The sequence below is a fragment of the Mauremys mutica genome, chromosome 16, assembly GCF_020497125.1.
Source record: "Mauremys mutica isolate MM-2020 ecotype Southern chromosome 16, ASM2049712v1, whole genome shotgun sequence".
NCBI classification, from domain to species: Eukaryota; Metazoa; Chordata; order Testudines; family Geoemydidae; genus Mauremys; species Mauremys mutica.
Window position 1 is genome coordinate 23,127,038 of NC_059087.1, and position 27,904 is coordinate 23,154,941.

The 27,904-nt window shown below is 42.5% G+C and overlaps 1 protein-coding gene across 1 annotated transcript in view; it reads left to right on the plus strand.

Moving 5' to 3' along the window:
• GCN1 (GCN1 activator of EIF2AK4) overlaps nucleotides 1-27,508 on the plus strand; it is a 60,662-nt gene extending 33,154 nt beyond the window's left edge. The window contains exons 29-58 of the mRNA XM_044990079.1: nucleotides 510-637; nucleotides 832-1,021; nucleotides 1,326-1,396; nucleotides 3,077-3,242; nucleotides 4,394-4,588; nucleotides 5,081-5,327; nucleotides 6,046-6,167; nucleotides 6,484-6,598; nucleotides 7,136-7,315; nucleotides 7,716-7,936; nucleotides 8,640-8,708; nucleotides 8,937-9,075; nucleotides 9,194-9,390; nucleotides 9,759-9,901; nucleotides 10,715-10,832; nucleotides 10,965-11,180; nucleotides 11,839-12,003; nucleotides 12,486-12,647; nucleotides 13,135-13,227; nucleotides 13,466-13,609; nucleotides 14,908-15,177; nucleotides 15,468-15,581; nucleotides 16,062-16,292; nucleotides 16,685-16,878; nucleotides 17,419-17,533; nucleotides 18,842-18,938; nucleotides 20,076-20,224; nucleotides 21,030-21,137; nucleotides 23,361-23,579; nucleotides 26,804-27,508. Of these exons, the coding sequence (XP_044846014.1) occupies nucleotides 510-637; nucleotides 832-1,021; nucleotides 1,326-1,396; nucleotides 3,077-3,242; nucleotides 4,394-4,588; nucleotides 5,081-5,327; nucleotides 6,046-6,167; nucleotides 6,484-6,598; nucleotides 7,136-7,315; nucleotides 7,716-7,936; nucleotides 8,640-8,708; nucleotides 8,937-9,075; nucleotides 9,194-9,390; nucleotides 9,759-9,901; nucleotides 10,715-10,832; nucleotides 10,965-11,180; nucleotides 11,839-12,003; nucleotides 12,486-12,647; nucleotides 13,135-13,227; nucleotides 13,466-13,609; nucleotides 14,908-15,177; nucleotides 15,468-15,581; nucleotides 16,062-16,292; nucleotides 16,685-16,878; nucleotides 17,419-17,533; nucleotides 18,842-18,938; nucleotides 20,076-20,224; nucleotides 21,030-21,137; nucleotides 23,361-23,579; nucleotides 26,804-26,929 (4,704 nt within the window). The 3' untranslated portion in view covers nucleotides 26,930-27,508. The remainder of the gene's footprint in view (nucleotides 1-509; nucleotides 638-831; nucleotides 1,022-1,325; nucleotides 1,397-3,076; nucleotides 3,243-4,393; nucleotides 4,589-5,080; nucleotides 5,328-6,045; nucleotides 6,168-6,483; nucleotides 6,599-7,135; nucleotides 7,316-7,715; nucleotides 7,937-8,639; nucleotides 8,709-8,936; nucleotides 9,076-9,193; nucleotides 9,391-9,758; nucleotides 9,902-10,714; nucleotides 10,833-10,964; nucleotides 11,181-11,838; nucleotides 12,004-12,485; nucleotides 12,648-13,134; nucleotides 13,228-13,465; nucleotides 13,610-14,907; nucleotides 15,178-15,467; nucleotides 15,582-16,061; nucleotides 16,293-16,684; nucleotides 16,879-17,418; nucleotides 17,534-18,841; nucleotides 18,939-20,075; nucleotides 20,225-21,029; nucleotides 21,138-23,360; nucleotides 23,580-26,803) is intronic.
• The last annotated feature ends 396 nt before the right edge of the window (nucleotides 27,509-27,904 follow it).

Here is a 27,904-nt window from a genome sequence, read left to right on the forward strand (position 1 = left end):
CTGAGCACTATTGCTTGGCTGCTGTACCTAATTACATTGGTTTTATGTTCTCCTATCCCCTCCTCCTTAGTTCTCAGTCACTATTTTACTGGTGATTATTGAGCAACTGGATGGCAATATAGCTTCCCTGTTAAATTACAAAATGTGTTCTTCAGAAAGGTGAATACAACACTTCTTTTGTGTGAGTGCTGAAATGGTTCTTTAATCAAGTGCTAGTCTCTTTGCATGGCTGTGAGATGTCACGCACACAGTAAAATTGAAATAGTTTCTCCCCGCCAGCCCCTTTGCCTATCTATTACCCTGTCTCTGGCACTCATTTTGTGCAATTTGCAGCAGCTTTTGGCAAAACGAAAGAAGTGTCAAGATGTTCTTCAGTAGAAAGTTAATTTAATCAATCCCTAGTTTTCCTTTACATGTAAGATTTTCTGTATTATGATTTAAGGTCATCTCTGCTAAGGATGGCTATAAAGACCAGACATTTGCACTGAATGTCCTATCGTTTCATTCAGGGACTAATGGAGCTGCAGATGGTGCTACCAACACCTGACAGTGATGAAAAGAATGGATTGAATCTGCTGCGCCGGCTCTGGGTGGTAAAGTTTGACGTGGAAGATGAGATTAGAAAACTGGCAGAGAGGTGAGAACTGTACTCTATTTAATGGATTGTAACAGTGATGCTTATTTGCCTTCCCACATGGGGTCTTACACAGAGGATCTGTGTAGATCTTGCCCCCAAAAAGGGTGAATCTTTAGATCTATCTGGTGCCCTATGTTTAGAGGGATCTCTAGTTGCCTGAAGAATGATCAATCACCCCTTTGTGTTACTTGCAGGCTGTGGGAATCTATGGGTCTGGAGTTGCAGCCTGATCTCTGTTCCCTGCTCATCAAAGATATTATCTACTACGAGGAAGCAGTGCGTCAAGCTGGTGCTGAGGCTCTTTCCAAAGCTGTAGAGCAGTATCGAAACCAAGCAGCTGAAGTCATGAGTAAACTTATGGAGATTTACCAGGAGAAGCTCTATGTAAGTAGCTGCTGTTGTGTGGAGTTACAGGCACAAACCACACATGCTCAGTGTTATGTCCTTTTCTTACTCAGTCTGTGCACTTACCACATTCTTCTGTTGGCACTGTCATATTTTTTGTTGAATGTGGCATTGCAGATGTGAGAGGCATCATGGATCTAAATTCTGTAGGCTAAAGAGAGGAAACTAGGCCAAGCTGCTAATAAACTTCTGCTATAACCTTTGGTTTTTTCCCTTCATGCTTTGTGTGTGTGTGTCCTTGGAAACGGATGTTGATTAAATGTATCCATTTCCCCACTCACAGAGGCCACCTCCAGTTTTGGATGCTCTGGGACGGGTGATATCCGAGTCTCCACCTGACCAGTGGGAAGCAAGGTACTATCTCTCTTCAAATCCTGCTCTTCACTTCCAGTGCTTCCTAAATGAGATGCTTCAGGCTTTTGCTCATGTTATTGTAGGTGAGAGGGCAGTGTATGGTCCAGGGAAGTATTTGAAGAGTAAACTGCATTTGTACCAACAGGTAATTGTGTGGTCTTCCCTATTATGGGACACTTGTCTTTCTCAGAGCAGATTGTGCAGACCAGTGGTCCCCAACCTTTTTGTGACCAGTAGCACATTCATGTTTTCAGAAGAGCATGGCGGGCACCAACATTTTTTCAAGGCTTATTTTGTATTTGTACATTAAATAATACAATTTTTTTTTTAATATTACATAATATATGAATCCAGAGAAAAGCCGGAGAAAAGCCACGAGGACAGAGAACACCGGCGGCCACAGCCCTGGAGTACTCTGTCCCCAGCAGGCGCGGGGTCCCAGATTCTCTTCTCTGCTGGGCACTAGGTGGGCCCTGCACCTGCCGGGGACCGAGAACACCAGCACCTGCAGCCCCAGAGTTCGCTGTCCCTGGCAGGCGTGGGGCCGTAGCTTCTCTCCCCTGCTGGGACCTAGGCAGGCCCCGCACCTGCCGGGAACAGAGAACACCGTGCCTGCAGCCTGAGTTCTCTGTCCCCGGCAGGTCCCCTGCTGGGCACTAGGCGGGCGCACATAAATGCCCCGGCGGGCGTCACGTTGGGGACCACTGGTGCAGACCAATACAGCATTGCATATTCTTCTGGAACATTTCCAGATCCATCAGACCATAGGTGACATGTGGATTGCTGGCTGGGGGAGGCCAGCCCCCTGCTCTACCCCTTCCAGCTGAGGTCCGTCCACAGCCCAGAGCCTCCCACCCCGGCCACTGGCCCCTGCCTCACGCTAGCGGCCCCAGCCCCGGAGTGCCAGCCTGAGCTGGGGCTGCTGCACAGAGGAACTGGGAAGAGCAGGAAGTAGGAGGGGGCCTGGGGGCGGGACATGGGCAAAGCCACACCTGGCTGTTTGGGAAGGCACAACCTTCCTCAGCCTATGATACCTGCCGTCCATGCATCAAACTGTTGGTCTTCACAAATTTATCCCTGTCAGTCTCATAAGAACAGAATCTTTTCCAGTCAAAATGGCTCGTTTGTGATTTATGTCAACAGATTCTCTGTTCCATGCTCAATCATTTGTGTCAAGAATAGCAGTGCTAGCCTTAGTGAACTGGACAAATTCCAACTTGGATAATTACATTCTGCCTACTTAAATGCTTTCTGTAGTTTTAATTGGACAGCGTATTGGTCACTGCTTCCCTTAAACAAATCTGGTCTTCAGTGCTTATATGCACTGTTATATGGTTACTGCGTGTCAGTGGTAGATGAAGTGATCCTTGTGTTTGGGTTTGTGTAAAGCGCTTGAGCTCCTTCAGATGAAAGTTGCTGTATGAATGCCAGATTATTGTTCCTTTGGGAACTTGCAGCAGAGAGCTGAAAGTGAAATGGTGGTTGCTGCTCTGGGATCATCACTTGGGGAAAATTGGCACAGCTGCTGAACTGTCTGAAATGTTACAGTTCCATGACGTTCTCTCTGTTAACTGTTGGAATTGGAAGTGTGATAGCTGCAAAAAACAAGGGCTTAGGAAAGTCACTGGTCTGAATCATGGAAGCCCAATTCATACATAATACATTTTTTTTTTAATACAGATGTGGCATAGCCTTGGCCTTGAACAAACTCTCTCACTACCTGGATAGTTCTCAGGTGAAGCCCCTTTTTCAGTTCTTTGTACCTGAGGCCCTTAATGACCGGAATACTGAGGTCCGGAAGTGCATGCTAGATGCAGCTCTTTCTACACTCAATACCCATGGCAAGGTAAGCTCAAATTCTCCTTCCCTTAAAGATGGGAATAAACATGAGTGGGACTTGGATACTGTGTTGAAGCCTCTATATTAGGTAAAGCCATTGGTACAAAGTAACTGTTGAAAACCTTCATCTAATGAGAATTCCTTTCTCAAACACTTTTAAAATACATTACAGTAGTGACAGTACAGACTAACAGCCTAAGATTCTCCTCTCACTTACACTATGGTAAATCAGGAGTAATTTAGTTGAAGTGACTGGAATTGAAATGGTGTAAAACTGGTGCAATAAAAGCAGAATTGGACTATACTGTTAAACAAAGGTAAGTAATAGTAACTGCTGTGAAGACGTAGCAGTGAGCACCATCAGAGGTTGCCTGTGTCTGACAAGATGTCACATGTATAACTTTAATCTCATGATGCCAGCATCTGAGAACTGTGTATATAACACCCTATATATATATAATGTAGGAGGCCTTGCGTACAAACCTTAGACCCTTTGGCATTTTAAAAATGAATCAAATTAAAAAACCCGAAAATTAAAGAAAATGCATGTTTAGTATAGTAAAAATATATGGTATTTCACATGTAGCTGGTGTATGGCTCTGTCAAGAAAAGATGAGTTGTCAAACCCAAAGCACTGCGCCCTGGATGGATTTTGGAGGGGAGAATTGGAACTCCCTCATCCAGGCTTCATGGGGTCTCTTTGTGATCACTCCGTTCCTGTAGTCAAGAAGAACTTGAGTATTGTCACCACTAGCTAGTGCTCTTAGTCGCCAGATGAGCAATATGAGGTGCACTTTCCTCCCAGCTCCTATTAATTCAGGGAACAAGAGAATGGGTGCTGAAATCCAAAGCAGCTCTCCCACATGGTAATGCCCACCATTCTGACAGGTTTGTGTATCTATTTTTTATTTTTTTTTTAATATTTAAGAACTAACTGCTCTTTCACAGGAAATAGCCATAGCCTGTAGGATACCACATGGTCCTAAATGCTGCAGTGTATGAGACTATCTCTGTATGGAAAATGAACTGTAAATTGAGACTCTCATAATTGCAGTTTTAGCCTCTGATAAGGATAACAAGGTCTCGCTGAGCAGAGAAAACCTTGCTCTGAGAGTGGACTTTAGTAGCAGGTGACATTTTCTACATTTTGTTTTTCAGGACAATGTTAACTCTCTCTTGCCGGTGTTTGAAGAATTCCTGAAAAATGCTCCAAATGATGCCAACTACGATGCCGTCAGACAGAGCGTGGTCATTCTGATGGGCTCCTTGGCAAAACATCTAGACATGAGTGACCCTAAAGTGAAACCAATTGTTGCCAAGCTGATAGCAGCCCTGTCTACTCCATCCCAACAGGTACCTCCTTTCAGAAGTTCTCAGGAGCCAAGCAGAAGCAGGTTAATTCTCTAATACTTTCAGAGATTTCATCACTTGCTGTCATCCCTGTGCTTGGAAATATGGACTCCAGGCACAACAGGAGTAGTGAGTTACAGAGCAGTGGCTTTAGAGTGTTATATAGGGAATGTGTATTCTCTAAGCCAGCGGCTTTCAGCCTGTGCTCCATGGACCCCTGAGGGTCTGCAGACTATGTCTGAGATTTCCAAAGAGGCCCACGCCTCCATTTGAGATGTTTTAGGGATCCAAAAATGAGAAAAGGTTGAAAACCATGAGTCTAAGCAGTTACACTCTAAAGTCAAACATGGGTTCAGATTTAGTAACATGAGAAGGCAGAAACCGGTCACGGGGGACACATACCAGTGGATCAGCAAGGTGAGTGGTGGGGACAGGTTATAGTGTTAGTGACATACACCTTGTGATATGTTTGATAACTGGTGGGTTTTTCCATAGGTCCAGGAGTCTGTTGCAAGCTGTTTACCACCTCTTGTGCCTGCAATTAAAGACGATGCAGGAGGAATGATACAGAAGCTAATGCAGCTGCTTTTAGAGTCTGATAAGTATGCTGAGCGCAAAGGTGCAGCGTATGGACTGGCAGGCTTGGTGAAAGGCCTTGGCATCCTCTCTCTCAAACAGCAGAAGATGATGACCACACTGACTGATGCCATTCAGGATAAGAAGAACTTCCGCCGGCGAGAAGGTGAGTGGCAGGCCCTCTCCTCTCCATCTTTTTGAAGTTTTCTATATTTGATCTGCTGACACTTGTACCAGACATACTGATACCTGTACTTCCTCCATTTACTTGGGACTGACTGACTTGCATAGGAAATCCTGTATCTGGTTACTCTTTTCCCGTTGATTGATACTGTTAAAGTGGGGAATGTGGGTCTCCTGAAAGCTTGATTTCTCTTGTACAGTATATTTTAAAACAAACAAAAAAACCCCACCTCACAATGGAGTAGAGGAAGGGGTCTTAGTCTCTGGAATGTGTCCTCGCTTTCATCTCAGATAAGGGTGTTGCTAGGGAGGCTCTTTCTTCACTCAGGGCAGTAAGGATAGGAGTGTAAGCTGGTCCAGAGGTGGCGATGGGTTTTTAAAACCTCTTCATTGCATTTGCTGCTGTATGTTTTCCATCCTTATTTCTGTTTCCTTCACTCTGATCCTAACTTACACTGGGACTCAGAAGGCTACCAAGCTTCATTTTTAATGCTATCAGCCTCTGTACCGTCTTTGGGGAGCAAAAGTCCCCAACACAATACTCCCCTCTGGTTTAAGGAGGGAGAATGAGATGCCCAGGAGGTTTCTGGATCCGAGTTTCCCACAAAAAATTACCTCTTAGCTCCTCAGGCAAATCTGATCTTCACTTCTGATCCCACTAGAGTGGTGTATTATTTCCTGATTATCCTGTCTTTTTCTAGGGGCTCTGTTTGCCTTTGAGATGCTCTGCACCATGCTTGGGAAGCTCTTTGAGCCCTATGTGGTTCATGTGTTACCCCATTTGCTGCTTTGTTTTGGAGATGGAAACCAGTATGTGCGAGAGGTGAGTAAAAGGTTTCTGAGAACGAGGAATGTGAGAGGTGGTAGCAAAAACTATTCTTATTCTGAATAACTATTTAAATTAAAAAAAAACCCGAACCCTTGTACAAACCACAGGCTAGTAGAACTTGATTTCATTGATAACCAATAGCATCGTATTCCACTGGGCATTAACTCTAGGTTGGGGCTGTCTTTTAACTAGCTGTACTGTTGGACATCCACACTGTTTTACCCCAGGGCCATGTTCCCACTGGCTCTTTAAAGAAGCGGGAGAAACCAGCAGTGAGGCAGATTATAAATGTCCTCTTTCCTCCTCCGAGGCTGCAGACGACTGTGCCAAGGCAGTGATGAGCAACCTCAGCGCTCATGGCGTGAAGCTGGTGCTACCATCACTTCTGGCGGCACTTGAGGAGGAGTCTTGGAGAACCAAAGCTGGTATGGACTAGTGTTTGACTCTGCTATAGTTCAGAGGAGCTTGAAGTTCACTGAAACACCACTTGTCTGGTTTATTCTTTCATCCCAGTGAACGCTGTGAGATCTTGTTCTCTTCGTTCTGCTACAGCGGAGCATGGAGCTTTTGGAATGAATGCTTCATTTATCGTCTGTCTCAGAACATATTTAAGCAGAATTTTCTTGTGACTGGATTCTAAGAAACATTCTCTTGCAGCTATAGAGGTAGCTGAAGAGCAGGAATCTTGCCCCGCCGCCCCTTTTTAAAACTTTCCATTATCTATGCATCCGAAGAAGTGAGTTGTAGCTCACAAAAGCTCATGCTGAAATAAATTTGTTAGTCTCTAAGGTGCCACAACTGCTCCTGTTCTTTTTGCGGATACAGACTAACATGGCTGCTACTCTGAAATCAGCAATGTGTGTGTTTTCTGGACTCTTGCTCTGGGCAGGGCTGAGTTTGAGTTGAACACTGCCATTGCCAGTCTCTTCCGTTGCATTAATTTTCTCTTACTCTGTGTTCAGGGTCCGTGGAGTTGCTGGGGGCTATGGCGTACTGTGCCCCAAAACAGCTCTCTTCCTGCCTGCCAAATATCGTGCCAAAGCTCACTGAAGTGCTCACAGACTCCCACGTAAAAGTGCAAAAGGCAGGACAGCAGGCTCTTAGGCAAATTGGCTCTGTTATCAGGAATCCAGAGATCCTGGGTAAGAACCCTGTGCCTGTTTGTGTGTGTGTGTGTATCTGTTGTTTGATTGCTCGATGCATCCTGATATGAGACCCTAGTTCATAACCATGTCCTAGAGCAGAACCCTTTTATTTTGTGTTCACATTGAATCATATAAACTTGAAACAAAATCCACTTTTAGAAAGGTATAACCTGAAAACTGCAACACAAGTGTCTGTTTTTATGCTTTCTAAATGTTCTCTGAACCTTCTCAGCTAATGTCAATAGGGCTCCCTTTGCCATTTCTCACTTTGTCATTCTTTAGAAGGATTAGCACTTCTTTGGGTGGGCGCGAGGACACCAGCTGTGGCTGAAGCTGTCTCACTTGTCTGTTCCATGTACAAATATAGCATTTTTCTCTCCCATTTTGAAATGTGTAGCAATTGCTCCAGTACTGTTGGATGCACTCACTGACCCATCCAGGAAGACCCAGGAGTGCCTGCAGACCCTGCTGGATACCAAGTTTGTCCATTTCATTGATGCGCCGTCTCTGGCCCTCATTATGCCCATTGTTCAGAGAGCCTTTCAAGATCGTTCCACGGACACCAGGAAAATGGCTGCCCAGATCATTGGAAACATGTACTCCCTGACTGATCAGAAGGTATAGTACTGTGGAGAGGCGAAATAGAGTAACAGAGCAAGAGACTAGGAATATTTTATTGGTGTCTAGGTTCTTATTCAGGGTAATAAGAGAACTCTGAGCAGTTCCACTAACTAAACATGGCTGTTATGTGAGCAAGTGACTTCTGCAAAGATAATGAAAATCCTAGCATAGTTGAGACCATCAGCTTAAAAACTTTCTCCTTTGATTTACTGTATAACTCTGGTGACATATACATTCCCTAACAAGTCTTGTAGAAGAATAGGTAAATATCAGTGCTGTAAGAGAGATGCCTCCATAAATCCACTACTTCTGAATGAACAGAGATTTTCAGTGTTGGTTCACAGAAGGAAAAGTTGAAATAATGTAGAGTGAAGATCGGTGTTTGATTCCTTGATTGCTAGTTACTCTCTAAAATTAAACCTTGCATTGAGGGGAAGAGGGCTGGATTTAATTTAGGAAACCAAAATTTAATTTATGAATCAGCTTGAAAGGGTTTTGAGTGACCTGCCTAGTGTGATAGTGCTCTGTAAGGCCTGCATAGGAAAACTGAGTCAATTTGTGTATTATCAGTGCTGTGGAGGCAGTGTATTAAGCTCCCAGGGTACAGCTGTATCTAACTGTTACCAGACAAACATGAGATTCTGATGGCTCAGTTTTCTTTTTGAACCCAGCACTTAAACACTGGGCTTTTTGTTTTCAGGATCTGTCTCCTTACCTACCCAGTGTGACCCCTGGACTGAAAACCTCTCTGTTGGACCCTGTGCCTGAGGTAAGTTTTGGTAGAACTACAGTTCTACTCAAGAGTGAAGAGTCTTTCTGCCTGATAAATTAGGATTAATCCTAATCTTTCCACGAACTAGTTTTTGGTTAGAATAGTGAGAGAAGCTGTGAAAAGTGATCAGGGAGGGGAATTAAGACCTCCATATCGCTCTGTCTTGATGACTTTCATTATGACTGGATATTTTGCAACTCTGCACTTCTCTCTTTTGCCTGTTAGGTGCGTACAGTATCTGCGAAGGCATTAGGAGCCATGGTGAAGGGCATGGGGGAGTCGTGCTTTGAGGATTTGCTGCCATGGCTGATGGAGACGCTGACATATGAGCAGAGTTCAGTGGATCGATCTGGTGCAGCGCAAGGTAAGTATAACAGGAGCTGAGCAATGGTGTTGGGAGTTCCTTAGCTTGGACGAAATAGTAGTTGGCGTGTGTCGTCATTGTGTGTATACCAGTTCTGAAATCAAGTGTTGTTTTCCAGGTCTGGCTGAAGTCATGGCAGGGTTGGGGGTAGAAAAGCTGGAGAAACTTATGCCAGAAATTGTAGCTACAGCCAGCAAAGTGGACATCGCACCCCATGTCCGGGATGGTTATATCATGATGTTCAACTACCTGCCCATCACCTTTGGAGACAAGTTCACCCCCTATGTTGGGCCAATCATACCGTGCATCCTTAAGGTAGGAAGCAGATGGCAGGAAATTAATGTGGTAGGGAAGGAAAGTTCTCAGGTATTTCTAAATGCCTAATAGAGTAATTGATATTTGCATGGCATTGCCCATGGCGGATTCTATTCCTTGCTCTTCCAAGGTCCTTGATAGCATTGTTTGCTGGGTTTTACGTGTGGCTCTCAGTAAATCCTTGACTTTGGAGATTGTGGGAAATGGGAAGAGGTCTCCACTGGGCATTCACTGCTTTGTAACTCATTCTTTTAATGGATGAAGGGGAGGAATGCACCATCTCACTGTGTGGAAATCAAGTGCCATCTATTTGGTATTTTCCTCCACATTGAAAACCACACTGTATTGTGATTTGTCTCTTGGTCTAGGCTCTGGCAGATGAGAATGAGTTTGTGCGAGACACTGCCCTTCGTGCTGGACAGAGAATCATCAGCATGTATGCAGAAACTGCAATTGCTCTTCTCCTGCCTCAGCTTGAGCAAGGCCTCTTTGATGACCTGTGGAGAATAAGGTAGGGAATAAGTTTTTAACCCTGCAGTAGCCATCCTTCCATCAGTGGAAGATTGGGTGGGTTTAGAGCCTCTCAATGTTGCTCTTTAAGGAAGTGTAGGAACTGCTTTGAAACAAAAGGCTCTCCCTTCTCCATGTGGACTAAGTGTGGTGTCTTTGTAGTAGTACTCTCTGACTCAGAATATGGAGTGGAATATGGAACATGCAGTTTCTCCCAGATGATAGTGCAAAACACTCCTACTGGATCACTTAGCCAAGTTGCAATTTTAAAATGCTTTTCCACAGCAGTTTCTGTGGTAATATTTAGCACTCACATACGCATACTGCATTTCTTTTTTCAAAGTGCTGTCTCAACAAGCATTCCCCCTCGTGTGGAAACATGAAGTGGAAAGAACCCTGATCATAGCCAATAATGATGTCTAAAAATTAGTTCTATAAAATGGCTACTGATAAGTGCAGTCATGTGGCATCCCAAGTGTGTATTCATATCAACACAAAAGCCAGTGGACATAGACAGTGTGCAAATGATTTTACCCACAGGCTATTTTGCTCCTCTTCATAGTTCAGATCAAGGCTTATTTGTCATTTTGCTGCCCTAACATGGGGGCTCTCTAATCTCTGTTTTAGTTTGGATTCCCTCCATCCCATCATCTTTATAGTGCTCTTTCTCACTCAGATTGACAGTTCACATTGACCTGGTTCTCTGCCTCACCGTTTGCTCCCACGGTAATGTCTAGGATAACAGTCAGTTCGGACAGGTACCCCTTGTTTTCTTTTTTTCTGCATGTAACACTGATCTTACTCCCTTTGTCAGGTTTAGCTCAGTTCAGCTCCTTGGGGATCTTCTGTTCCATATCTCAGGAGTCACTGGAAAAATGACAACAGAAACTGCCTCAGAGGATGACAACTTTGGAACAGCCCAGTCAAACAAGGTAAATGCTGTTGTCTGTTGCTGTGTTCCCATTTGTGGAGAGAACCTATGGGGTGACCTTTATGATGGCAATACCTCTTCTAAGTTTCATGTGGTGAAAAGTGCAACGTTGGCTTCCTTTTATTTATTTCAGGCCATTATTAGTGCTCTTGGTGTGGAACGGCGGAACAGAGTTCTGGCAGGTCTGTACATGGGCCGATCAGACACCCAGCTCGTAGTTCGTCAGGCATCCTTGCACGTCTGGAAAATTGTGGTCTCAAACACACCTCGCACACTGCGTGAAATTTTGCCAACCCTCTTTAGTCTTCTGTTGGGGTTCTTGGCCAGTACTTGTGCAGACAAGAGAACGGTAAGGGTTCTGCACAGGTGGTACTCTAACAAAGGTTACTCTGTTCATAACTGGTGTTTGATGAATGTGGTTACTCTTTGTATAAACCGCCCCAAAGCTGCCACTAACCTAACCTTATTAAACACACGTGTCTCTCCTCTACACAATCCTTGTTTATTCAGAGCAGCTACGGTGAAATAAACATTTTTTTAAACCTCCCTTTTCATAGCTGTGTTCCCATCTCCACTGATCATTAACTGTGCTATGAACACTTGCTTATGGATAAAATATGGCATATAAGAGTACAACAAACAGAGATTTAAAAAAAAAATCACCTCAGCCATTAAGTTTCATGCGACTAAGAAATGGAAGTGTTGGGTTTCAGATGTTTGTATTGTTAAAAGTTTAAAAGGAAGTGAAAATGTGCACGTGGTTATACTGTCTAGCGTGGCAGTATGGACTGTATTTAATGAATGTATACGTAGCATGTATGCTGTATCTAGATGCAGTCTGTATTCATCTGAACACTCTCTGATGGACTGAGGTACATAATGCTAACTGCCTTAGATCTCTTACTAGTTAGAATGGAATGTTCCAGTTCAGTTGAGGTTGACACGTTCTAACTAGTTGCTTGTGATAACTGTTCAGAGTGACCCTGTTGTATGATTGTTGGGGACAGGTTGCAGCACGGACGCTGGGGGATCTTGTTCGAAAGTTGGGAGAGAAGATCCTTCCAGAAATCATCCCTATCCTGGAAGAGGGTTTGAAGTCAGAGAAGAGCGATGAGAGGCAAGGTGTCTGCATTGGTTTGAGTGAGATCATGAAGTCCACCAGCAGGGATGCAGTAAGTTAAATTCCAGAGGGGAAATTTAAAACTTCTTAGCCATATGATATTATAAAATACGTGCCTTGCAGTTAAGGGATGAAAATGCAGAAAACTTGCTTTATGAACTGCCATAAAAGGAACTGAATTTCAGGACTTGTAACTAGTTGGAACTGCTGTCCAGATAAAATTAAGTGTGTGTGTGTGTGTGTGTATATATATATATTTATATCTGCAATTGGCAGTCTTAAAACAGCGCAACCTGTCTTCAGGTTATGAGGCATAAGAGTTGAAAACTTATTTTAAATTAATCTAGCTTATTGTGGATATTATAGATTTTCACACAAATTAATCCGTCTACATTTTCCATGAATTAATTTCAAGTAAAGAGCAATTTATTTTCTGTTGTGTAAGTCCTGAGTTCCCAGCTGCTGTGTTCAGGTGTACCTATGTTCCAGCTGCCATGGCCAGATGTCCTGTAATTGTATCTGTGTATCTCATAGGTGCTGTTCTTCTCAGAGTCCCTAGTTCCTACAGTGAGAAAAGCTCTGTGCGATCCTCTGGAAGAAGTCCGAGAGGCTGCAGCCAAAACATTTGAACAGCTGCACTCAACAGTCGGATACCAGGCTCTTGAAGACATCCTGCCATTTTTGTTGAAGCAGCTGGTAAGTGTTTCAGACGTGACCCAACACACTTTTAAAAAATCTCACTGTAGGACAAGTTTTGAGATTCTCGAGACAGGCTGAAGGAGGAGTTGGTCTGTAATGCTAGGTCTTTAGGGGAGGATCACAGGTCTAATGATTTCATTTCTTCCCTGGATTCATCTCCTCTGCAAGAGGAGAAGGGAATGGTCTTGTAGCTAAAGTACAGGACTAAGAGTTGGAACATCTGGGTAATCTGGCTCTGCTACGTGTCTCCACTGTCCTTTGGGAAGTCGCTTAATCTGTGTGCCTCACTATGGAGATTCTTCCCAACCTGGTAGGGAGGCTTGATTCAGGTCTGAAAAAGGCTTTGAGAGCCCCAGGTAGAAGGACTTATATAGGTGCTGGTTGTATGATTATCCCCAAATTGACACTTGAAACAAGGTCTAGGTTGCTGTGGCAGAGACAATCTTGTAGGTGAGCTGGCTAACTCCCTGTGCTCCCTTTGTAGGATACTGAAGAGACATCCGACTTTGCTCTGGACGGTCTTAAACAAGTTATGACTGTTAAGAGCCGTGTGGTGCTGCCTTACTTGGTGCCAAAGGTATGTTTTGGAACAAATCTAAACTTTGTAGAGTTTTATTTCTTCTTGCTTCAAATATTGTCTGCACTGATATTCAAAAATTGGGAGCAAAATTTCAAACTCTGCACAGATTACTTGCCAGAAGCACTCATTGTAATTTGGATTATGATATACCCATGTTTAAGAATTGTATTATGTGAGATGCCTTCTGAAAAATCTTTCTGGAGTAAAATACTGTTGCTTCTCCTGTTTCCTTTAGCTAATTTCTCCTCCTGTAAACACCAGAGTGCTAGCATTCCTCTCATCTGTGGCAGGCGATGCTCTGACACGGCATCTGGGTGTAATACTACCTGCTATGATGTCTGCACTGAAAGAGAAGCTGGGCACTGCTGATGAGCACCTGGTAAGTGGCATAGTTCATTTTTTGGTAAGTAAGGAAGTCTAGTATTTTAAGTTCAGTTATAAACAATGTTTCAGGGTTTTTAGATATATTGATGGTATGTTTTAATTCAATCCATTAGCCCCTGGATTCAAGGATCTTTTTGCTGGTGGTATATCAGGAGTTGGGAAATTTAGACTACCTGAATCTAAATGGGTTTGGCCAACAGTGTTCCCAATTAACGAGATCTGTTTGTAGCATTAGAAAACTGGGGCATTAGATGAGAGACTAAAAATACATATATTTTCTTACAGTTCTTACTGTGAGTGTGGTTCTATTTCTACACTGCTTCTTGTGATTTCAAAAATATATAATATGGAAAGTCCCCAAGCGTTGATTGTTTTTGTCTGTCTGTTTAGCCCGGTGTAACTAGAAATTAAAGTGATGGATTCATTGTCCATTCTTAGGCCTGGTCTACACTGGGGGGGGAATTGATCTAAGTTACGCAACTTCAGCTACGTGAATAACGTAGCTGAAGTCAACGTACTTAGACCTACTCACCGCGGTGTCTTCACTGCGGTGAGTCGACTGCTCCCACTCCCCCGTTGACTCTGCCTGCGCCTCTCTCGGCGGTGGAGTACAGGAGTTGATGGGAGAGCGCTCGGGGATTGATTTATCGCGTCTAGACTTGAGAGTAGTAGTAGACATACCCTTAGATGTCTGTTAGCTGATCTTTCAGTCTCCTAGCCCAGAGATTCCATGGAACTATCTGAAGTTGTCCATAGCTGACAGTCCCTATGATGACACAGACCATGGATCTGCTTGGATCAAGCTGAAGTATTGTGTGCTGGGGCCTGTGATTGCTAAACCTTTGCATTGAAGATGGAGCAAAATGCAACCACACTCATTTTATGTAAATTAAGTGCAGCCCTTTGACTCTTGGGAAGCTACCTTGCAGCTTCTCAGTTGGGCAAAGTTTAGGCAATTTTTAGGTTTAGAGAGAATCTACCATGTACTCTACTCTCCATCCTTCAAAAATGGTATTCCACCCTTAGTTTATGCCCTGGATTTATCATTAAATATGGACAATCTACTATTAAAATTAGTTACCAACTAATAAGAAATTGATTTGGGCTCTAGATGGACGACGAGAACAGAAGACCTGTAGGTCATGTGACTGATTTCCATGAACAGTAATTAACAATTGTACAGTTTATCCTGGAGGATAATGGTCTGTCAGGCAACAGCATTAAGTAAGGCCTTGAGACCTGTGACTTTTATTCTGGTTGAAAGTTAACATAAAGTTCATTCTGACTTTTTAGGAAATGGCTAACTGCCAGGCTGTAATCCTGTCTGTGGAAGATGATGTTGGGCAGAGAATTATCATTGAAGATCTATTAGAAGCCACTCGCAGCCCTGAGGTGGGAATGAGGCAGGCAGCCGCTGTCATTCTAAACATTTACTGCTCCAGATCAAAAGCAGACTGCACTGCCTATCTCAGGAACTTGGTCTCAGGCTTGATCAGACTTTTTAATGATACCAATCCTGTGGTTCTGAATGAAAGCTGGGATGCTCTCAATTCCATCACCAAGGTGAGATATGGGACAGGGTTGTTGCAGCAATACAGACTGGGAGGGAATGGACCTGGTCAAATACTCCTACAAGAAAACACTTGATTTTCACTGGAAATGAGGTCTTTGCAAAGACTCTAGTATTTTAAGGACTGCACTAGACTAGTAGTAGTATGGGTGAAAGGCCAGACATTCAGAGAGAATGGGAATAGATAGCAGTGGCATATCTCTTGGTAAACATGAGAGGAATTCAATAATTGTGGTGATTTAATGCTGTTACACAGTCTTTGCCCTTTCTGTCACTCCTGCAGAAATTAGATGCTGGGAACCAGCTTGCCCTCATTGAGGATCTGCACAGGGATATTCGTATGGTAGGGAATGAGGCCAAAGGAGAACACGTGCCAGGATTCTGTATTCCAAAGAAGGTAAATGATAAGTGTGTAGTGTGGGGCTGGGATTTACCACAATAATACCGTTGTGTCTTTCCAGTAACCTAGTTAATGTGATTTTTGTAGCTATCAGAATATTGTATTACTGGGGTATTCCAAACTTTTAGGTGTAGAGACTTTCTTTAGGTTACTGCTTTTACTTTATACCCCAGTTTGGGTTTCTGTTGTAAATAAATATTTGACAACTCTATAATGCACATGAGTCATATTAGTTGTCTTTTTGTTGGAAGTGTGAAACTGGACTTCTCTGCCAAATCTTTCAGAATTAAAACTTACTAAGCAGCAAGCAGTTTAGTGAGGCATAACTGCGCAAAAGTACTTCTAATGGAAATGAAGATCAGTAGGAAGTTGATAAGATATTTCCAAGTGTGCACTTCCAATGGGAGGTGGGGAGAAAGTAGGTTAGGTGTTGTCTGCATTGTTGGTTCTAGTTTTCTTGTTTGATTCCTGTGACAGGGAGTGACTTCTATTCTTCCGGTGCTGCGGGAGGGAGTTCTAACTGGTAACCCAGAGCAGAAAGAGGAAGCCGCAAAGGCATTAGGACTAGTTATTAAACTGACCTCTGCTGAAGCCCTGAAACCCTCTGTCGTGAGCATTACTGGACCACTTATTCGGATCTTGGGAGATCGGTTCAGCTGGAATGTCAAGGTGGCTTTGCTGGAAACATTAAGCCTTCTGTTGGCCAAGGTAAGATTCCAAATCGCTGGTAAACTTCTTTGTTTTTCCTTTTTGTCAAGTCTGAACTCCCCAGATCTGTTAACCTGCTCTACGTAACCAAGTTGCACTGGGCTTTTGTGTACCGTGTTTAGTTACAAAGAATACTCATGTCATGGGTGTGAAAACCTTCAGTGCTTCCTTCTCTGCTTTCTGACAACTGAATTCAGTTCTTGCATGGTTTTCCCATTTTTCAGCTGTGTGTTAGGGAGATTCTTTATCTGGATGGGCAAGTGCTGATTTTATCATTGTATCTAAGTGCTGTTAGAAGACACCACGCTTTTTCAGATCTTTCCTTTCTAGTTTTTGTTTCACATTTGAGTACATGTGATTCCCTCCCACCACCTAAATCTCTGCCTGTACAGGTTGGGATTGCCCTGAAACCATTCCTGCCTCAGCTACAGACCACCTTCACCAAAGCGCTACAAGATTCAAACCGTGCTGTCCGCCTTAAGGCTGCTGATGCGCTCGGTAAATTGATTGCCATCCATAGTAAAGTGGATCCTCTTTTTACTGAGCTGTTGAATGGAATCCGTTCCAGTGGGGATTCTAGCATCAGGTAAGCTGTGGAAAATGGGCAGGGCATGAACTACTTGGCAGTAGTGGGAAGAAAGGCAAGTTTAACTTTTTTTAAAAATAATTAACATCAGAGATGAGTTGACTGAAGAGCAGAAGCCAAGGTTATATAAATGCTATGAAAGACTCCAATAGTTTGTTTCCTATTTAGCATTTGTTTCAGTCCATATGGACTTGGTATTTTTTCCTAGTTCCAAGAATAAGTTCACCTACCAGTAAAATATCCGGCTCCCTAAGAAATGAGCCTCCTACTGGAGAAGATTTTCCCTTTTTGTGAATGGTCAAAGACCCTTCCCAGCAGTAAGAATGACAATCAGATGTGAACCAATGCAGGCATTTGTTGGTGCTGATGGTTTCCTGTCATTAGAGAAGCTCCATAGCCTTCAAATTTAGGCACACCCACCTTTGTGCTATTCATTGTGTCTGTGAATCTGTTGTTGGCAGCCAGCTCCTTGTACTTGGTTGACATTCTGTTTGGGGAAAACTGCAGTCTTGAATTGTAACTTGTGGTTGTTCACTGCAGAGACACCATGCTGCAAGCTCTGCGATTTGTAACACAAGGAGCTGGTGCTAAAGTGGACGCAACCATTAGGAAGACCATCACCACAGTGCTTCTAGGAATGCTGGGACATGATGAGGTATTGCTGCAAAGGGCCCGTGGAGGATGTCTTATGCACACTGTTTGTTTTTTAATTTAAACTCTGAGCTTTCTAACAGAATTGTTTCCTAAAATAACTTCCTGGAGGAGTTACTAATAATACACTGGAAAGAGAGCTTATATAAAAGCAGGCTGAAGCTATGCATTGCTCACTAAACTGAATTTAATCTGTAAAACTGAAATCGCTTCAACTCCTTACAGTATGTTGATTGAGAAGCAAATTTTATCCAAGAATAAAATACTTCCCTGGTCAATCTATTGTAACTCTTAAATTTTGTGAAATTAGTGTTTCTTTGGCTTCTTTGTGTGTTTGACCTTCCATTCCTTACCAACATATTTGTTGAGGCAGCTAAAAACTATTCACTTACCATCAGCCGAAAGTAGGAAATATACCAGCTGCACTGTAAAAGCATATGTGAAGTCTTAACATCTCAGTCAGTATAGATAACCTCAATGTGGTAATACATTTCCCTTTCTTTTGGAGGGGTTACATCCTCCCTGACAAAGAAATTATGCAGTTTTAAAGAGGCATGTTCTGCATATGGCAGATTGCCACACTGACTCTGGAACCAACATAGTTTTGCACCCAAGATCAAAATTCACATTCTGTCGTGACTGCCCCCTTATTCTACATCTGTAAAACACAGGTTGCTGGCATGTCAGAGATGGAAAAATTCTCATTGCAATGTAAATATCATAGACTATCAGGGTTGGAAGGGACCTCAGGAGGTCATCTAGTCCAACCCCCTGCTCAAAGCAGGACCAATCCAGTCAACGTGTGGAGAACTGCAATGGCGAGATCATCATTTTGGCAAGCTAAAGTAACAACTGGTGCTAAAAGTTTTGAAGCAGGCCATCTTCACTAGCAAGAGGGTATTTTGCAGGCAGACAGCAGGCACCACTGCTCCATTTCACAGCCTGTAAATCAAGAATTTGACCTTTCCATGTCCACAAAAGGCTCTCTTAAATCACAAAGGTGAAAGCAAATGTGTTTTCCATGTGTATAACTCAATGCTTATGACAAGTCAGTACTGTAGTGCTATACTCTGCCCTGAGCTGGCCATTTTGGCTGTGGGATTGATTTTGAATTCTACTGCAGTGTACAAGAAAGCTTGGAGTTGACTGAAATCAACAAATGGTGGGAGTGGGGAGCTGGTTGTGAAATCTTCATTTTCCTTTGTGTTTTTGTTTCAGAGCTTCTTTTGTCACTTGGCCTTCTCAATGGAAATTGTCTATGTGTATCAAACTCTTCTAATTTTTGCCTCTCTCCCCCTCCTTTCCTTTTTAGGATGCTACCCGCATGGCATCAGCTGGCTGTCTAGCAGAGCTGTGTGCATTTCTGTCAGAAGAGGAGCTCAGCACCCTTCTGCAGCAACACTTACTGGGTGTGTCTAGCAGAGAGTTATAAATGTGTTCTGAAATAAACAGGACGTTTTATTAATTATGAAATCTTAAACTGTGGAGAAGACCCTGAGTACTATGGAATAGCACTTTCAGCCACTGGTCCCAGAGGCTTTCCTGGCTTGTGTTCTAGATTCTTCATGTTGAGCCTCTATTCTAGGGCTTCTATTGCACATTCTTCTGCTAGTCTCCCATTCATTAGCGTGCACTCTCATCCGCAGTGGAGCCTTGGATTACTCCTGTAATTTGAGGCAGCCAATGCTCCATTACCCAGAGCGCATGCAGAGTTGAATTGGGGATATGTAGAACATGGAGAGTTGAATTGGGGATACGTAGGACTTGCAGAGTTGAATGGAGAAGCTATAGGCACTAACAGATACAGCTGAGGTCGTACTGTAACAGACTGATGCAGCAGAGCAAAAAGGTTAGAAACCTGTGTATTGTAAAAATATGTTTTTATGGAAAGTTTTGAAACAGCCGCCATTTTTTGTGTCGTTGGCTGTAACATTGAAAGATCATGGACTACTAATGCCCTAAGACTTCTAACTGCTCTTGGCGAATTAACTCCATTGTCCTGGTTTCTGGAAAAAAATGTTAATTCTCCAGGAATGGTTAGTGGTTTGGGGGTGTTACTATAGCATTCCACTCTGTGGAGTTAAAATGGGAATCTAGTGATTGGTTGCTATGAATCTATGAATTGCCGGCAAATGTGTTTATTTCATTGAAGAGATGTAGCTTCACTAATGATGACAAGATCCTTCACATTTTTAAATTGTTACATGTCAGAGAATAATACTTGATTGAGATCATCAGAGGCAATGGGATGAGCATGGGGCTGGGAACCAGGAACTGCTAAATTTAATCCCAGCTATGCCACAGACTCATTTTGTAGCCTTAAAATAAGTCATTTCTTTGTTCGTTCCCATAGCTGCAAAATGGGTCTCACATGATAGAGGTGTTGGGTTTAATGTTAGTTTGCATCGAGCTCTCAAAGCAAGGTATTACTGAAGTGTTTGTTTATTTTTATGAAAACAGACAGAGATGAACATAAGCCTGACAAAACTCATTTATATCAGGTATACTTGGTAGCAAGGCTCAGTATTGCTCTCTCCCTCTTGCAGCGGATGTCTCTGGGATTGATTGGATGGTGAGGCATGGACAGAGCCTTGCACTGTCTGTGGCTATAAAGGTAGCTCCCAGCAGACTGTGTGCCCCCAAATACTATAACAGCGTTCAGGAGAGGATCCTGAGCAACGCCACAGCAGACAGGGTAAGCACTATCTGAAGGCTATCCAGAGCATTTCCCAAGAGCTCTGTCTGTTGCACTGTAAACAGTTGAAAGCTTTGCAGACTCTCAGTGCTACCCAGTAAAACTGGGACAACCCTCAAGCACACTCCTGAAAAATGTACCATGAACAGAGAGACAGTTCTGCACTTGAGCTCTGATATTATTCTGACTCTTATCTGATTTCCGCTGTCCCTGGAGGGTGTGTGTGTGTGTTCGTGTTCCTGATTTGTCTAAATTTTAAATTCCACACTACTGCGGTTCGTTTATGTGCTGAGCCCAGAGCATGTTTGGAAAGTACTTCTAATACAAGCTCATTCCTCTTTCCACTGAACGTACTTTAGTGAAAGTTGTTTACATTGCTAAAGCAGTTTTCAGCATGAACACACAACTGTCCGATTCTCCTATGATAAGTGCTCAAGTTAGGGCTAGCGTTACTAGGGAACGAGGGGCTCTTTCATCTTATGAAGAAGGTCTGTATGTAGGCTGACCATCATGGTGTGGCTAATTAATACTCAGGAAAGATAAAGTAATAGTTGTGCATATTTAGCTTTGAGAGGCAGTGTAATCCTACTGACCTGCTGTGTGACCTTGGGCAAGTCATTTGACGTCTCTGTGCCTTTGTTTCCCCTTCTTTCGTTTATCTGTCTTGTCTGTTAGATTGTAACCTTGTCAAGGCAGGGACCCTCTTACTCTGTGCATGTACAGTACCGAGCACACTGAGGCCTCTACATACTACTGTAATAATTATAATAATAATGAAAGTGCCCTGGTTCTCTTTGTGCTGCAGATCCCCATTGCGGCTAGTGGTATCAGAGGAATGGGCTTTCTTATGAAATACCACATAGAAACAGAAGGAGGAAATCTGCCTCCCAAACTCGCCAACCTCTTTATTAAGGTGAGCCCAGGAATGTGTCATTTAAGTTTTGTGCTACCTGAACTATTCTACAATGACCTTAACCAACGGAATGTGGCCTGTATTTGGGTAAGCTGCAGAGGGTCATTGGCCAGTTGATGGCTTGGTCAATAAAATCTTAGTACTAGTTGTAACAGAAAGTGAAAGCAGTAAACTTGGACATCTTGTATTTTGAATCTATGAACCCTGGGGTGCTTGAGCATCTAGATTTGTCTGCAACAAAGTACAAACAAAATGTTTTTTTGATATTTTTAGTTTTTAGAAGCCTTTGTATGTTCAGATACAGTTAACACCACAAAAAAGAAAGAGGCTTTACATTCAAACCTTAGCCTGCCTGGTTAGGCTTTTACTAGTGCAGATAGATAGCAGGTACATAATATACATGTTGCAATAATGGTGGCTTATAAAGGAATAAGTAAAAGAAAAATCGAGCTTTTGTAATTTTTTGCTGCTTCTTGCTGTATGAGGAAGACTTGAAAGTGCTCCCCCCCCCTTAAATATTTCTGCCTTTTTTTTTTTTAACCTTGAAAATATCCAGAATGTCAATTCTCTCCTTCCCTGGTTTTGCTGCAGCACTTCCCATGTTTTGCAGCTCTCGCCTAATTCTTATTAGAGAGGCTGGGATGCTAACAAAGATGTATTTTCTCCGCAATGTTAGTCACTGAAGTTAAATAAATACTAACAAAAAAACTCAAGCAAACCAGAGTTTTAAAAAGTCTAAAAATCCCTTTCACTCTGTTACTCTGGTTTCAGTTTCTTAACGTGTCACCTTTTCACCAGGATAGGCAGGAGCTGACTTTCTAATGTGAAAACCAACTAGAAGCCCTCTTTCCTCTTTTTCATTGGGGAAAAAAACCTCTCAGGACTTCTTCATACAACATAAAGAAGCAAAAAATGAAAAAAAGACACAAGGCCAATTGTTTTCTTTGCCAGTCACCTTTAATTGGCAATAGAAGCATTTATTTTTGTTTTCAGGGTTTATTTGTTTGTTTTAATTTAAAAACGTTGAAGCACATGATTAGGGCCCTACCAAATTCCCGGTCTATTTTGGTCAATTTCATAGTCATAGGATTTTAAAAATCATAAGTTTCATGATTTCAGCTATTTAAACCTGAAATTTCATGGTGGTGTAATTGTAGGGGTCCTGAAAGAGTTGTCAGGGGGTCGCAAGGTAATTGTAGTAGGGTCGCGGTACTGCTACCCTTACTTCTGCACTGCTGCTGGCGGGGCGCCGCCTTCAGTGCTGGACACCTGGCCAACAGCCGCCGCTCTCTGGCCACCCAGCTCTGACGGCAGCGCAGAAGTAAGGGTGGCAATACCACAACCCAACTAAAATAACTCCCCCCCCTCCCCGGCATCTCTCTTCTGGGTCAGGACCCCCAATTTGAGAAATGCTGGTCTCTCCTGTGAAATCTGTATAGTATAGAGTAAAAGCACACAAAAGACCAGATTTCACGGTCCATGACGCGTTTTTCATGGCCATGAATTTGGTAGGACCCTACACATGATACAGAGCACAATGGCTTCAAAGCAGCTCCTGTTATGTGAAAGCATAGATAGCCAACATTTGTAGCCCTTACATTTAATTTGTATGACATATTACAGTGTACTCTGGTATACATGTGCTGTTAATACACATTAATATTGTGATAAAAGCAGTGTGGTGCACAGTAAATCATAAATTGGGTTAAGGTTAAAAAGAACAGAAGGGCCAAGTTCATATTAAAAATTAAAGGTTGTAAAACTCATTTAAAAAAGGCAAAGGTGTCCCATAGCCACTGCTCTGACATGTCTTTCAGCCTGCCCCAGGCTTTTATTGGAAAATGAAAATGACCAAAAAGAGGACATTTAATGGAAACAGTAAAACTCTCAACGGTTGCTGTGCTAGTGGTCATTGTTGTTTCCTGAAATAGCTGCAGGGAAACCACATGACCTGCAGACAACTGCAGGCTGCAAAGCTTTTCTTTTAAAAAGGTGTATTATTGTCAAGTTAGAATCCTGACTTATTCCCATTTAAGAGTTTGCTTACACTTGTTGATAGATAATGAAAAACAGAAATGTAGTGTGGTGGGAATGAGGAGCATCTGCAGTTCTATCAGTGCTTGTATTCTTTAGTTTAGTTTCCGTATCAAAAAGGTAAATTGGCACTCAGAAAATTTGCCTGTGCTGTATCTGAAATTAAGGATGTCTTTGTGTCTCATTCAGTGTCTCCAGAATCCATCCAGTGACATCAAGTTAATTGCAGAAAAGATGATCTGGTGGGCAAATAAAAACCACCTCCCCTCTATGGATCCGCAGACAATTAAACCAATTCTCAAAGCACTTCTGGACAATACAAAAGACAAAAACACCAGTGTGAGGGCCTACAGTGACCAAGCCATAGTTAACCTCCTGAAGATGAGAGAGGGCGAAGAAGTGCTTCAGGTATGAACAAGAAACGCTTTGCTACCTAGTGGAAGGCCATATCACATTGTCTTGCATATGAGTAACCTTAAATATTGTTTGAATATATAAACGAGTATCTTGCAGTATAAAATATTACAAATGATGGGGTGCGGGGGGAAGTGGGGACTGTTTGTGGGTTAGCATCTAATTCTTCATCCTAGATCAATATTCTCATACAAACGTCCATATTTCTCCACTTGGCTATCTTGGGTATACATGATTACAATGCGGTAATATGTATTACTAAAATGCATCAAGCTAACTCCCCCTCTGTAGCCAACAATTAATAGCCATATCTTTGGAACGCTATGAGCCTGTGCCATGCTGGTGCTTATAATAAGGGTCCTCAGAATATGAACATATTTCTGTAGTAGTTGCATTATGGGCTGTTGTAGGGTGGATGAAATACTCCTTTGCATGTCAATGTCCAGAATTCTTTTCCAGCTCTAACCTATTTTTATTTAGTGCTAATGTCTGAATTTGTGGAACTAGCTGAAATGCTTTGATGTGCTTGTAAGAGTGTAAGAATTTTCCTGTGTGTGTTTCTTGTTTGAAATTCATAGACTTTAAGGCCAGAAGAGATCATCATAATAATTTAGTCCAGTGGTCCCCAAACTTTTGAGGGTCACCCCCCCCCACACACACCTCGTCAGGGCCGGGAGCTGGGCCACAGCTGGGGGCGGGGAGTGGGGTGGGGGATGCAGACAGGTAAGGGGACTGAGGCTGGGGCCGGAGCGGAGCCATGGCCAAGGCTGGGGGCTGGCATGGGGCCAGGAATGGAGCCATAGCTGGGGGTGGGACCAGAGCAGAGCTGAGGGTGGGGAGTGGCTTGGTGGCGCTCCCTCCCTGTCCCCCATGGGGGCTGGCCCAGGCCCCCGTCAGGCCCCCCGGACGGTCCTCCATGCTCCGCTAGGGGAGGCATGCCCCACACTTTGAGGACCTCTGATCTAGTCTGAACTCCTGCACATCACAGGCCACAGAACCTCACCCACCCACTCCTGTAATAGACCCCCATAATCTCTGGCTGAGTTACTGAAGTACTCAAATGTTGATTTAAAGATTTCAAGTTACGGAGAATCCACCATTTACTCTAATTCAGACCAGCCAGTGACCTGTGTCCAATACTGCAGAGGAAGGCGAAAAACACTTAGAGTTTCTGCCAGTATGACCTGGGAGAAAATTTCTTCCTAACCCCAAATATGATCGGAGCATATGGGCGAGACCCACCAGCTAGACACCTGGGAAACAATTCTCTGTACTAACTCAGAGCCCTCCCCATCTAGCGTCCCATCTCTGGCAATTGAGGATATTTGCTACTAGCAGTCACAGATGGACCATGTACCATTGTAGGCAGTTTCATCATACCATCCCCTCCATAAACTTACCAAGCTCAGTCTTGAAACAAGTTAGGATTTTTTTGGTCCCTTCTTGCCTTGAAAGGCTGTTCCAAAACTTCACTCCTCTGATGGTTAGAAACTTGGTCTGATTTCTAGCCTAAATTGTTGGTGGCCAGTTTATATCCATTTGTTCTTGCATCAACATTGGCACTTAACTTAAATAACTCCTCTACCTCCCTGGTGTTTATCCCTCTGCCATAGATATAGAGAGCCTCCCCTCAGCCTTCCTTTGGTTAAGATAAACAAACCTAGCTCCTTAAGTCTCCTCTTGTTAGCTAGGTTCTCCTTTCCTCTGATCATACTAGTAGCCCTTCTCTAACCTGTTCCAAATTGAATTCATCTTTCTTAAACATGGGAGACCAGAATTGCACATAGTATTCCAGATGAGGTCTCACCAGTACCTTTGTCCAATTATGATACTTCCTGGAAATACGTCTGATGCATCCTAGGACTGCATTGGCCTTTTTCACGGCTGCATCACATTGGCAGCACATAGTCATCCTTTGATCAACCAATACACCCAGGTCTTCCTCCTCCTCTGTCACTTCCAATGCATCCCCAGTTTATAGCAAAAATTCTTGTTGTTGGCCCCTAAATGCATAACTTTGCACTATTAAATTTAATCCCATTTCTATTACTCCAGTTTTCAAAGTCATCCAAATCTTCATATATAATATTCCAGTCATCCTCTGTATTGACAATACAGCCCAACTTTTTGTCATCTGCAAATTTATTAGTACACTCCCACTTTTTGTGCCAATGTCATTAATGAAAATGGGAAATAAGATTGGTCCCAAGACTGATCCCTGAGAATCTCCACTAGTAACCTCCCTCCAGTCTGACAATTCACCTTTCAGCATGACCCACTGTAGTCTTCTCTTTAACCAGTTCCTTACCTATCTTTTAATTATTTTTTAATCTCCATCTTCTCCAAATTAAGTAATAATTTTTCATGTGGAACTGTATCAGATGCCTTACTGAAATCCAGATAGATTACATCTGTATTTCCTTTGTCTAGAAAAATGGTTATCTTATCAAAGAAAGAGATCAGAGTAGTCTGGCACAATCTACCTTTTGTAAAACCATGTTGTATTTTATCCCCATATCATTTACCTGTATGTCCTTAACTAGTTTCTCTTTCAAAATTTGTTCTAAGACCTTGCATACCATTGAGGTCAAATTAATGGTATGCAAGGTCTTAGAACATTGCATACCAAACATGCTCTGGGAAACAATAGTTGTTTCCCAGAGCATGTTTTTGTTCTTTCTTAAATTACTCAATATACAATTCGAAAGGACTTTGTGTCCAGTGGTATTCTCATCTGTTCATATTAGACTTAACCAAAAGAATTTGTAGCAATGTTGAGTATTTCCATAACAGGTTTTATTTAGTCTGTAACCCTGAATCTTGCTCTCCATACCAAGGATATTGTTAAACTCTGAACTCTAGTCCTAAAGGTAAAAAAATTTAAAATGCACACCTGTTTAATTATGAAGAGGTAGAACCTTGAATGCAAGAAGCTAGACAGATCAGTTATGTATGAAAAGCAAGATTTTTATGTTTGACTCATAACTGAATTTTATTCATTAGATCCGTTTGGGAGAAGAATTACAAGAGTTTTCTTCAATACAGCTGTAAATCTGGGTATAAATTTAGCCAGTGTTTCTCTTTATGTTCTGACACATACCCTGTAAGATACTGAATTTTTTTAATGCTTTTTTTGGCATAGAGTAAAATAGATAAGGGCTAATTTAGCATTAGGAGTGAATGCTTTTATTGGTATTATCTTCTTCCTCTTTCCACAGTCTGTCTCCAAGATCCTAGATAGTGCCAGTCTGGAGCTGCTGAATGAGAGCTGCAGGAGATCTCTGAAGAAGCTGGCCAGCCAGGCTGATTCTGTTGAACAGATCGATGACACTATATTGACGTGATATTTAAGATCCCGAAGAAAAGAAAACACTGAACCAACGGCTGCATCAGCATTTCAACTCAAAAACCAATGTTAAATGTTTTCATTTTTGAAAATATATTAATTCTGATGGGGGCTTATGAAAAGGGCTCCCAGAGAGTATTTTAATATCAAAAATATACCAGAATAGCCTTAATTAGACCTACATTCGCTAAAAATTGAAAATTTGGTCCCCTTTTTGAAACTGAATGTGCAAGAGACAGGCATACCAATCAGTATCAGTTAATTGTAGCTGATTGTGAGGTGTGTCTTGAGCATCCAGCCTGTGCGTGAAACCCGTTTCCTTCTCAGAAATGTGTAAAAGCTCTAGGAAAGGAGCTAACACTGGTCTTTTCCACAGATCTTGTGCAGAGGAAATAGAAATCTGTGGAAGTTAAAACGTAATGTTTTTGTGTACTAACTTGCGGCTTGTGATGGTTCTGAAGACTGAAAATCCCTGTAAAACTATTATTTAAAATAGCCTTAGAAATTTCAAATGCAAAAGGGGGATTAAATGCAGATTGTTTGAAGATGGAACGTTTAATAAAGGCTTTGAATTTAATCCTGATGATGAAAGCACTTTTCTTTATACAAAAGTATATTGTCTGAATGTAGAGCTATCTTATGCCAGGTATATGGGGAAAGCTTTCCTATGATGTGTTTACTTTTTGATCCATTTTTTCAAAAGATATTTGGAGTACTCATTTTTGTGTGTACACAACTTTGCAATGAACAAAAGACCTTTCCAATATTGAAACAAGCTGGGGGGCTTTCAGCCAAGGCAAGACTAACTTAATTAAAAAAAAAAAGACAAGTATTGATTCCAACTCAATAACTACATTCCCCAACTCCCACAATTCTGTTGGTCAATGGCATCTTGAACATACCATCTTCAGTTGCCCAACTGTTGAACATAACAGGCCTTCACTTTTGTGACCTCTAACACTTGGTACTGAAT